We start from the raw sequence: 12,635 nt of genomic DNA, 5'->3' as shown, positions 1-12,635 counted from the left end.
GTTCATATTGCCAAAGCAAATGTGAAATATTCATCAATATAAATCATGGACTTATATATACTTATATTTCATACACTCACATACAGAGACACACACGGTAGTTAAAAATATACATACGTGTAACTACACCACACAAGTTGGTATATTATTAATGTTGCCAAATAATCGTTAGAAATAATTAATAAATAAGTCTCTCGCTCTCTCTCACTACTACACTGCTTCATTTAATCACCTTCTCAGCTGACAGAGGGGCTAGGGGGTGACGCAACATGCTCCGTCTTTTCACCAGAATGCAGCAGCAGACACACACACACACACACACAGTCTGTCACATCCCTGGAGTATGGCTCCTGTCACATCCCTCTCCCTTGTGTGGAGAACACGCTCTCTGACAGCTCTGAGGGGCAGGCGTCAGCGCGCCATAACACCATGGTCTTGCCGCTCGTGGCGCGCAGGGCCGGTGTATACCGGGAGAACCCAGCAGGAGATGGAGACGTCTCCCCTCCGTGGTAACGAGCCCTCCTCCACCACCCCTCTTCCAGAGCCTCTCAGAGGAGAGGGGAGACCTCCATGCTGAACGTCTTCTGTGGCCTGACCGGGGTTGTTTTTGTTTCGCCACTGTGGTCGATATTAATGTTTATTTTTCTTTCTCTCTTTTGCCTCCTGACTCCTTTTTCTCTCATTTTTTCTCTCTTTCTCCTTTGGTCTTTTTTTTGTCTTTCTCTATCTCTCTTTTCTTCCTCTCTTTATTTCTCTCCCTCCCCCTTCCCTCTCTATCTCTGCCTCACCCCCTCAGACGTTCGACAAGTGTTTCCTGGGCTCGTCGGAGACCGCCGATGCCAACCGTGTGTTCTGTGGCCAGATGGGGGCAGTCTACCTGTTTGGAGAGGCCCTCAGCGCTGCCCAGATCCTGGCCATCTACCAGCTGGGCCCAGGCTACAAGGTACGCCCTAGCAATGCTAGTAGAGTTGTGGTACAGTTGATATTGTTGATAGTATAGTACAGTATAGTCGCGGCAAGTGAAGCACAGGAGTCTTTGTGATCAAACGACCATGCCTCTGTGGTACAAATCTAACTCAAATATCCCATTGATGATCATAAAAGATCTCTTTCTTCTGCCTCTCCTTCTCTGTTCCCTCCATCTCACTTCCCCTTGCCCTCCCTCTCACCTCTCCTTCCCCTCGCCCTCGCTCCGATCTCCCCAGGGCACGTTCAAGTACAAGGCAGAGAGCGACCTGCTGTTCGCCGAACACCACAAGACGCTGCTGTACGACGGCAAGCTGGCGGCCAGCATCGCCTTCACCTACAACCCCCGCGCCACCGACGCCCAGCTCTGCCTCGAGTCCTCCCCCAAAGACAACACCTCCATCTTTGTGCACTCGCCCCATGCACTCATGCTGCAGGTAATACACTGGTCCACTAGCCTTACAGTCTCCCCCTGCAGGTAATACACTGGTCCACTAGCCTTACAGTCTCCCCCTGCAGGTAATACACTGGTCCACTAGCCTTACATTCTCCCCCTGCAGGTAATACACTGGTCCACTAGCCTTACAGTCTCCCCCTGCAGGTAATACACTGGTCCACTAGCCTTACATTCTCCCCCTGCAGGTAATACACTGGTCCACTAGCCTTACAGTCTCCCCCTGCAGGTAATACACTGGTCCACTAGCCTTACATTCTCCCCCTGCAGGTAATACACTGGTCCACTAGCCTTACATTCTCCCCCTGCAGGTAATACACTGGTCCACTAGCCTTACATTCTCCCCCTGCAGGTAATACACTGGTCCACTAGCCTTACAGTCTCCCCCTGCAGGTAATACACTGGTCCACTAGCCTTACAGTCTCCCCCTGCAGGTAATACACTGGTACATTGTTGTCAATGACACGTTCTGTCGGTCTTTTCTGGAACATGACGGGACTTCACACGCAGGGCGCCCACGTCACGTCTCTCCTTCCGGAACGCCGGCATGCTATCTCAAATCACACACGGCGGCATATTATATCGCCTTCGTTTGGTTCAGTGTAAACAAACAAAGCCGCCATAAAGACTGGGATTTGCGAAAATCTCCATGTAATAGGGCCTACTGACACAGTGTTTCCGAAAGGATCCCATGACAGGAAAGAGGACTAAAAGGGTCAGTTGCTATACTCAGCATGGCCCTCGAACCCCCCCGGCCCCAAGGTCTTTATGAGGGGCCCTAAAGCCACTAATGTCCATTTGCTCACATTTGCTCACATTTATAGTTTTCTGGACCCGACGCCTGGTTTCCTTCAAGCTCTGGCTGGAAACCTTTTGTTCACACCCTTTATCTGGCATTGATCAGAGTAAGAATACAATATGTGAATGACTAACAGGATAGAATACGTGAACAAATCACATAATGCGATAGCTGATCTACTGATTGTGACAACATAAACACATCCCAGATTTCCTCGGCACTAGAAGAGCACGCTGCAGGTAATGCACTGCTCCAAATATTTCCTCACTTAACTGAAGGTGACAACTATTGAGGCATTGCTAATCAACCATAATGTATTCTAGTCAGGTGTAGTCAGGTGACACCTGTTCCACCCCTCCCCCCTTCTCCTCCCTCGTCTTCCAGCTGTGCCACTCTCCCCACTGTCTGTCTCTCGTTCTCTACTCTCTCTCTCTCATTCTCGATTTTCTCTCTATATTCAGAACTGTATATTTCTCGGTGTATTTTTATTTCACTCTTTTATTCTCTTTCAGTCTTTCATGTTTCAAGTCATGTTCTATTTTTGCTCTCTTGACGTATCTCTCTCTTTCTCCTTGCTCCATCTCCTTCTCTCTTCCTCCCAGACAATGATTTCTTCCAGAGATAATAGGGGTGACTCTTTTCAGGCCCTCCCCCTTCATTCTAACAGGCTGGTTCCCTCTGAGGTGGATCTAACCGGTCTGAACCAGACAGCATCTAGCTCACCTGCCCAGAACCACTGTACCTTAATCGGAGACATCGGGCATATTTGGGGACAACTGATGCTTGTGTTCACATTCTGGATGTGTGAAAGCTGAAGGGGTCCTCTTGATGACACTCCCCTCAGACTGTAGGTCGCTGGGTTTGTCTGCCTGGGTGTTCCTGTACGAGTGGCGTTCGTTGTCAAGTAAACTCAAGTAAATGTTGATTTTTACACACACTGGCGGGAGGGAAGGCTGTCTGGGAGAGTGCCCACCTGATTAAACACCCATTAAGTTTGTACACACACTAGCACATGCGCACACACACAATCAAATACACACACAGCTGTCCTTTTTATTTCATTACTCTCAATTCCTCCCACGCCTCTCTCCCACTTTCTCTCTCCTCTCTTTCTCTCCCCTCCTCTATCTTCCCCGTCTCTTTATCTCTCTCTCTCTCTTTTTCTCTCTCTCTGTCTGTCTTTCTCTCTCTTTCTGTCTCTCTCTCCCTCTCTCTTTCTATCTCTCTCTGTCTCAGTAATTGAGTTTTGTCCCTGTGCTTCCCAACGCATTGAGCAAACACATGACCTCCTTTGTGCGTTCGTGTTTTACAGCGCATGCACACACATATACACACACACGCTGACCTAAATGATCATCCTCACCATCTCCGTGAAGCGTTTCTCCATCCCACCCTCTCTCCAGATCAAACATGCTCTGTCATCAAGTCATTGTTAGTGTTCATATTTGGACAAACATGTCAATGAGTTTCCAGTGACGACAGTTTGGTTATTCTGACAGGTCCAGGTTTAGAATAAGTCATTCTACGTTGAGAAGGTTCTGCAAAGTCACAGTCATTTCTCCAGCAAGGCGTGGCCTGGAGGAGCTTCCCGTCGCCTCACTTATTAAACGAACGCCCCCTCAAGGGTTACACACCTGGATGACAGTGGTCTCATCATCATGGCAACATAACCTTTTTACCTGCCTCTGGCTGTCTCCCTTGGCAACTGGGGTGGCGGCCGGGGGAGGATCTGAGCAGAAAGACAAAACAAACTGTCGATATTAAAGCCTTAACCATGCCCAGTTTACATAATCACCAGACTGTATTCAAAATAAAAAAATATATATCTGCATTTCTGGTAAATCTTGTTATTTGTATGTGTGGATGCTGTTGTCCTCCAGGATGTCAAGGCGGTGGTGACCCACTCAATCCAGAGCGGGATACACTCCATCGGAGGGGTGCAAGTGCTCTTCCCCCTGTTCTCCCAGCTGGACTACCAACAGCACACCAGCCACGAGCTGGACACCTCTGTCTGGTAGGACACACACACACTCACACTCACAAACAAATGATGTATACACATGCACACACACTACACGCAGACACACCAACTGTATATGCACACAGTGCACACAAGCATGAGACACACCTGTGCACACATTCATCACGCTTCCACCCAAACTATTTCATTATTCACAACCCATCATTATGGTATTCACAGGGTGTTCATTATACTGTAGCACAGCGCCTCTGGACTGGTTCAGCACAATCTGTTATTGTAAAGCATAGCCTTTTATTATTCATTGTAGCATTGATAATAAATTCATGATGCCATTATTGTGAGTGAGTCTGGGGCCAGTGGGGTGAATGGTAATGAACGTGATCTGGCAGCTGATGAGTCACTCTTGAGATCCGTTAGTTTCTCTCTGACGTCTCCAGGGTGTCAGGCGGGAGAGAGTCCACTCTGCACTTGTCAGTCTCTTTCCTAAAAATGCATAAAAAAATAACATAAAAATGGAATCAAATTAGAATTTGAAGTAGGAGCCACCTACGGTGATTCTTACCCGTCACAGTAGGGATGTTGAAAGTGTTTGGGGCCAGTCTGGCAGTGGCAGTGTGGCTTCACTGGTGGCTGGTGTGTTTACACTCCTTCTCCCCTGCTCTCTCTCTATCTCCTTCCTGTCCTCTCTCTCCCTCCTGTCCTCTCTCTCCCTCCTGTCCTCTCTCTCCCTCCTGTCCTCTCTCTCCCTCCTGTCCTCTCTCTCCCTCCTGTCCTCTCTCTCCCTCCTGTCCTCTCTCTCCCCCTCCCTAGCTGCACTTTACTGTCATTTGTGATGGAGCTGCTGAAGAACTCTGTGGCTATGCAAGAGCAGGTCCTCACCTGCAAGGGTTTTCTGGTCATCGGCTACACTCTGGAGAAGGTAACACACTCTCTCTCACACACACACACACACACACACACAGACACACACACACACACACACACACACACACAGGGTCTGAAAAGTTTCAAAGGAGTCTTGCACACACACAGTCCTTCCCCCTTCGCACCACAGCCCTGTCCTAATTGCTGCCCTGTGCTCTAGTTGAGGCGATAACAAGGCAATGTCTCCTACTCACACTTCTAATGGAGGTTTCCTGGTTGGAGTGTTTTGAGCTTGTAGCTGTTATGGGCTTGTTAGACTGAGAGCACATCCACATTCCCTTTCTGTGTGTGTCTGTGTGTGTCCTGCTCACACATTCCCTCCCTCTCTGTCCATTCTTTGCTTGTATATTCTCCTCCATCTCTACCTTTTTGTCGTCCTTCATCCTCCCTCCCTCCCCGTCCTCCCCTCCAGTCTTCCAAAGTGCATGTGACGCGACCCGTGCTGGACATCGTCCTGGCCTTCGCCCGTTACCTTAGCAACCTGCAGAACGGCGTCCTGCTGCTCAAGCAGCTGTGTGACCACATCCTGTTCAACCCGGCCATCTGGATCCATGCCCCCGCCAAGGTACAGCCAATAAGACCCGGCGCGCGCTCACACACGCACGCACACACACACACACTGAAAAACACATTCACACACTGACCTCTGTCCGCACACACACACACACACACACACTGACATTTGTCAGAACAAACACCCATGCACACACTGACCTTAGTCATCATGCCACACACACAAACACACCTCCGCTTTCCTCTCCACACTCTGCCCCTGGTTTCCTCCTCCTCCATCCCTCCCTCCCAGCATCTGAACGCTGGTGTCAGTAAACAGAGAGGAGAACCGTCTCATATTAAAATGGAAAACTCACAAGCCTCTGGTTAACAACAGTACAACAACCATACACACAGAAATGTACCCCAGACTCATGCTGTGTGTGTGTGCGCGTCCCTCTGCGTGTTCCTCCACAGGTGCAGCTGACCCTGTATACCTACCTGTCGACAGAGTTCATCAGCACCGTGACCATCTACAACGCCATCCGCAGGGTGGGCACGGTACTGCAGGTGATGCACACCCTCAAGTACTACTACTGGGTGACCAACCCTCAGGACCGCAGCGGGGTCACGCCCAAGGGCCTGGGTGAGACCACACACACGACACGCATACCGTCAACAAGAAGGATAAAAGACACACATGACACACAAAGATACTACACGTGCATGTACAAAAGACACACTATTCATGCTCTGTTGAAGTGGAGCAGGATTCTATTTACACATGACTGGGCAGACCATCCAGTCCTCCTTGTGCTTTAGTGTACCTTCATATACCTTACCCGGCGCACACACCTCAATCCTGTGTGTGTTTGTGTGTTGCACGCGCGTGTGTGTGTGTGTGTAGATGGTCCGAGACCCAACCAGAAGGAGATCCACTCTCTGAGAGCCTTCCTGTTGCTGTTCATCAAGCAGCTGATCATGAAGGTAAACACGCCCGCTGCTCCTCCATCACACGGTCCTCACCGCTCTCCGACACACACACACCTGGCGGAGGTTTCCATCCTCCACAACGATGGCTTTTACTAGCTAACGATAGACTGATAGACCGTGCGTGTGTGTTCCAGGATTATGGCGTCAAGGAGGACGAGCTGCAGAGCATTCTGAACTACTTGCTCACTATGCACGAGGTAGGACCCACAACACTGCTGCTAGACACACACACAGACCTGTAATACAGGAGGCAAACATGGGCTCTCACCCTCATATCTAACCTCTTCTTCCTTATATCCCTCAGACCTACCAACACACAAATAGTCCTTTTTTTATTAAGTTTTATTACTTTTGTTCCTAAGTATATAAGTGGCCACTAGGTGGCACCCTAACCTCACAGCTTCATCTCTCCCCCCTCGGTCTTCTGCTTGTCCTCTCTGCTGACAGACCGACCCTCACACAGGGAAACTGCAGTGTTTCAACCGCTGCCAAGCTTGCCCTCCCCAGCCCTCTAGACGGAAGCTGGAGTGTTTAGAAAGCACCCAAGCATAGAACAGTAATGAGGTTCTAGAACAGTAATGAGGTTCTAGAACAAGCAGCCTTCGGCTCTCCAGCAGTCTGGGTGCAGAGGGTAACTCCTCTGCTGCGGAACGTAGCTATCTACAGAGACTTCCTTGGCCTGGCGTTATTCGTTACTTCCACCTTTCCTTTTTTTTTTTGGTGGAAAACAGAGTGTGACGTAGTGCTCTGTTGTTCTGTAGCATTGGGATGAAGAACCATGCAGAGTTTTTTTTTAAGACAATGTGACCTTTTGGTTGAATACTGAAATGAACTTCACAGCATCCTTATGGGATACCTTCTCTAGAAAAAAGAGTTATGAGTAGTTTTATGTGCAGTTGTAAAAATTCTGAATATACACATTAAGAAGATCAAAAATTATGCATTTTTGATTTGCACATTTATAAATAAAAGTCCCATGCACACCCATGGATATGTTTGTGCGTAGGCCTTACTTTTAAACTTCCTTAGCATGATGATCCGACCAGTAGACTTCTCCAGCAATGTTTATCCCGCGGTGGTTTCCATGACATCATCGTGAAAGGCTATACTATTCTAATTGCGGGCTCCATTAGCCGGGGTGTTTATCATAGCGCTAATAACGCTAACATTTGACCCCGGCGCGGACCTCTGCAGGATGACAATCTGATGGACGTGCTGCAGCTGCTCGTGGCGTTGATGTCGGAGCACCCCGGCTCCATGGTCCAGGCCTTCGACCAGCGCAGCGGGATACGGTAAACGTTTGCTCTGGTCTCCGTCTCTCGCCTTTAGCGGCCTCTCGCTTCAGCGGGGAGGGAGTACGGCTCGTGCGAGGTTGGTTCTCTTAACATCAAAATGAAGCCAGATGACACGAAAGCTAATAAAGTTATTTTACTGCTTTCATTTGAAAAACTGTCCAGGTTATTGATATAATCGCACTCGGTAGCATGCTGAGTCATCCGTCTTGTGTGTGTTTGTGCGTCCGTGTTATTAATCTAGTGTATCGGTACCGCAAGGGGAAGAATAAAAATAGAATAAATATTGAACCAGTCAGCTGAAGCTTTATGTGTGGTGTTTCATTTATATTTGTAAATAATGAATAAAGTATGAAAAAAAAAATAGTCTTTGTTTTTTCACTATCTTACTGTCTGTTTCTGTTGTTCAGGGTCATCTACAAGTTGCTGGCATCCAAAAGTGAAGGAATTCGAGTGCAGGCACTCAAGGTCATGGGCTACTTTCTCAAGCACCTACCAGCAAAGTAAGAAGAGCATTGGTCTGTGTCCTCTACGCTCACAGATACAGATTTATAACTTTAGGAGGCATACCAGACTTGTCATCTGCATCGTCTGCAAAAAATGTTTCTTGTCAAACACAGTGATTTAAAAATAATGTAATTATGCGGCACACAATTTTCGCATGACATTGTGTATTTCATACAATTCAATCATGGATTCGTTTTACACTTTGTTCATAGAAATCAAAGGCCCTTTTCAAAATGGTCGCCTCTCAGTAGCATATATACAAAATCCCTTTCACCAAGTCGGAGGTATCTGCTGGAAAAGCAGTCCTCGTTCAAGCAAAGGTCGATAGCTAATCCCCAATTGTGCACCGCCATAAAATGAATAGCGTATTAAAGCCTTTTTCCTCCGGAGTCAATAGCCTCCTCTTGCCGAGAACTGTTTTGATAACAAATTATCCACTTTAAAGCTCCCTTTGATTCTCCAAGCAATTAAGATTGCTGTCTGAATTTGTCAGGGGAGGGCGGGAGGAGAGGTTTGCTGGATGAGATGCAGGGTTGTGGTGGGGGGGGGGGGAGGTACGGCTCGATTTCGCCGCTCTCTTTCTGTTTGATCTCCAACCTTTTGATCAGTGCTCATGCTGGCCTCGGCTCCCTGGCCGAACCTCCTGGCTCCTGGTCCCAAACTGCAGTACCACGCCAGACCCATCTGAGTCTCTGGTCCCAGTCCTTAGCTCCAGCCCCCCGGCCCCAACCCTCCAACCCTGGCCCTGGCCTTAACTCTGCTACCCTAGCCTTAATCCTTGCAGCCCCAGCCCCAGCCCTGGGCTCAGCCCCAGCCCCAGCCCCAGCCCTGGCCCCAGCCCCAGCCCTGGCCCCAGCCCCAGCCCTGGCCCCAGCCCCAGCCCCAGCCCTGGGCTCAGCCTTCACTCCCGCCCTCCTCAGTACAGCGACTCTTACTCTGGGTGTTTGACATTCAGGCCCATTTTTCCAGTAATCTTCCCCAAGTATGTACAGACACTCTGGAGATGAAAGATGTGTCTGGTCCGGATCCTGCCGGGTCACTGGTACCCAGCAGGGTGCTTCTCCTTCATTTCCTCCTTCATTTACTACACTGTGTTCTGGAGCTCTGCTGAGTTATACGTCCGTGGGTCTCAAATTCCATCAAGCCCTTCTCGTCATTCACAGACCTCGGAAATTCCTTGTCACCAAGGAAGATAAATTATTTGTTTAAACTGTGAGCTAATTTAATATAGCTTTTTTTAAATTTGGGGGGTGGTGGTGGTGGTGGGGGGGGGTGTTCAACGCTCTGCACAGTATTTGACAGAATAGTGTGATGCACTGTATGGTACAGTAAAGGGGAGGTTGACCTTTGACCTGTTGACTCCACCCACAGGAGGAAGGCTGAGGTCATGCTGGGTCACGGCCTCTTCTCCCTGCTCACCGAGCGCCTCATGCTGCACTCCAGCCCCTTCAGCATGACCACCTATAACGTGCTGTTTGAGGTCAGTCTACGACTGTGTGTGTGTGTGTGTGTGTGTGTATGTACACTTGTGTGTGTTACTGTTATCTTCATTGGTGTCTGTCTGGTGTAATACTTATAATTATTCATGTTATCCACTTTTGCTTGCTTTGTGCTTTACTAAATTACGCAAAACAAATTTCCATAGTATTAGTGTGTATTGTATGCAGAACATTTGTACCTGTTGATGGTTTGTTTGATTTGAACGTTATTGTTTTTGTTCAAGTACCTTATCACCACGTCCTGAAATTTTGCCATTGCCTGAAATAAACCTCCTAGTTTCAAAAAACACTGAGAACATTTAAAACCAGTTTTAGTTCTGCGAACAACCATATTTTCAATTGAAAGATGTCTATGTTTAATTTATCTAGCTATATTGTAATGATATAGTAATGTTGCATCATGTCTTTGAACCCGTAGAAAACATTACAGTGCATCAATGTGCCATACTCTGAACTGTAGTAAGCTTCATTTCAGTCCAAAATCTCAAAACTTTAAAACTTTGGTTATTTTCCTCAAATCCATGTTTTGTGGATGTGATGGATGGTTTGTGTGTGGCCCAGTGCATAGTGGCTGTGAGTGATCAGTGTTTGGGCTCCCTCTCTCCAGATCCTGACTGAACAGATCTGCACCCAAGTGATCCACAAGCAGCATCCAGACCCAGACTCCACCGTCAAGATCCTCAACCCACGTGAGTAGCAGCATCAAGTAGTAATATCCTCTAAGTCTGTTTTCGTAGGCTACATTTAATTTGTTTTACTAGTGTAGATAAAGACAATTATAATAAACGTTTTAAATTGTATCAGAACGTAGCAGTAGAGAAGTGATAATATATATTTTTTAAAGCCATTGTTGCACTTCACTGTCCTAAAGTATGCAGTGGCCATTAGAAGCACCATAAATGAAGCCAGAAATACGACCCTGTCCTTGTTTGATGTGTGCTTTTATTATTCCTATCCTGGAAATTCAAGTAATACTTCCAGAAGTTCCCACTGTTTTCTCTCTGCTGGAATTGTGTTTTTATTCTGGGCTCTCATTACGAGCAGAAATGGCATGCTTAGTTTCTGTATGATGCAACATAACAAGCTGGAATAGCAAGCTCACGGCTTTGATCAATGTTCACCGTCCCATCCTGTTCTCGGTCTAGTATTTTCAGACCATTACTCACCTCCAATTTGGAATGGCAGTTCTCAAAATCTTTTCATATGTGGAAATCAAAGTGCTTAGCTGCACAGAGAAACACACACACACGGAAATCTAAACCCGTCCCCCCGAAAAACTGAAACCTTAGCTTGCCGTAATCACGGCCAAGGTTTACTTTAAAACCAGCCCTAATCTGACAGGCAAGGTCCATACAGTCACACATTGATTACCCACAAACCTTTATTCTGTTAGAGTGCTCCCCATTTCCCAGTCTATCATGGCTGTAGATGTGTATTACCCAGCCAGCCAGCGAGCATCTGCATCTGAGCCCCCCTGAGCTAGGAGACTGAAGGAGCAGCTGGGCGGTCTGCCTCTCCTCTCCTCTCCTCCGTGTGCCTCCTGATTTCATCTGCGGCCGAGACCCAAAATGGCCCCTGATTGCAGTCTTTAGTAACGTCAGAGCCAATCAAAAAGTGCTTGGGAAGTATCGTTTTTTCTGAAATTAACGTGGGGGGGGGGGGGGGGGGGGGGGGGGGGGGGAGGGGGAACCAAGACCAAATGGAGGGTGGAAAAAATCCACCCCCCTCTTCTCTTCACCTCCATTCCTCTCCCTCTATCCCATAGTGGTACTGTGTACATGCCGGAGGGATTTTCTGGCCGGCGAGTCTTCAGCGACTCATAATTTGAGCATCCAAAAATCCGTCAGAGAGAGAGAGAGAGAGAGAGAGAGAGGGAGAGGGAGAGGGAGAGGGAGAGGGAGAGGGAGAGGGAGAGGGAGAGGGAGAGAGAGAGAGAGAGAGAGAGGGAGAGGGAGAGAGAGAGAGAGAGAGAGAGAGAGAGAGAGAGAGAGAGAGAGAGAGAGAGAGAGAGAGAGAGGGAGAGGGAGAGGGAGAGGAGAGGGAGAGGGAGAGGGAGAGGGAGAGGGAGAGGGAGAGGGAGAGGGAGAGGGAGAGGGAGAGGGAGAGGGAGAGGGAGAGGGAGAGGGAGAGGGAGAGGGAGAGGGAGAGGGAGAGGGAGAGGGAGAGGGAGAGGCGATGGGGGTATGGGTTACCGCCAAGGTCTAGTGCAAGACAAGTGAAACCCAAGCACCCCCCCCCCCCTCTCTTTCTCTCTCTCACTCTCTCTCACTCTCTCTCACTCTATCTACTCAAGCAAATGGACACGGACATTGTCTACATAATTCATCTAAACAGCCAGTCTCATTGGGTTAACTAAAGGCGGCTTGCGGGGGTCAGGAGGGGAAGGCTCCTCCTCTTGATAGAATACCAAACCACCACAGTGTGATACAGATCACTGACCAGGGATTTATCCTGCACATTTCTTTGGACTCTTTTTTGTGTGTGTTTGGTATGTGTATATATTGGGTTGTTCCCGCCGATTTTCAGATTTCTCCTGGAGACCAGAGGTGGTTTATGGCGAAGCCGTTTACACACGCTTCCATGAATGTCTGATTTTATTGTCGAGTTGAGATCAGATTTATTCCAACACTGATCCCCTGACACTGACAAAGTATATTAGCCTGTGCTGTAGTTTGGGGTGAGCAAATGCTCATTTCGAAATCTTCATGGACACAGTGGTGGAACTGCA

At 48.2% G+C, this 12,635-nt stretch overlaps 1 protein-coding gene across 1 annotated transcript in view; it reads left to right on the top strand.

The window, feature by feature from the left end:
- The window catches only part of lrba (LPS-responsive vesicle trafficking, beach and anchor containing), a 178,324-nt gene that overhangs the window by 29,435 nt on the left and 136,254 nt on the right, over positions 1-12,635 (top strand). Inside the window, exons 8-19 of the mRNA XM_067249692.1 lie at positions 797-943; positions 1,206-1,403; positions 4,100-4,233; positions 5,011-5,119; positions 5,537-5,689; positions 6,094-6,262; positions 6,524-6,603; positions 6,744-6,806; positions 7,804-7,901; positions 8,312-8,404; positions 9,780-9,888; positions 10,515-10,596. Of these exons, the coding sequence (XP_067105793.1) occupies positions 797-943; positions 1,206-1,403; positions 4,100-4,233; positions 5,011-5,119; positions 5,537-5,689; positions 6,094-6,262; positions 6,524-6,603; positions 6,744-6,806; positions 7,804-7,901; positions 8,312-8,404; positions 9,780-9,888; positions 10,515-10,596 (1,435 nt within the window). The remainder of the gene's footprint in view (positions 1-796; positions 944-1,205; positions 1,404-4,099; positions 4,234-5,010; positions 5,120-5,536; positions 5,690-6,093; positions 6,263-6,523; positions 6,604-6,743; positions 6,807-7,803; positions 7,902-8,311; positions 8,405-9,779; positions 9,889-10,514; positions 10,597-12,635) is intronic.

Source organism: Osmerus mordax, chromosome 14 (assembly GCF_038355195.1).
Source record: "Osmerus mordax isolate fOsmMor3 chromosome 14, fOsmMor3.pri, whole genome shotgun sequence".
Taxonomy (NCBI): domain Eukaryota; kingdom Metazoa; phylum Chordata; class Actinopteri; order Osmeriformes; family Osmeridae; genus Osmerus; species Osmerus mordax.
This window is presented reverse-complemented; position numbering and strand designations above follow the sequence as displayed.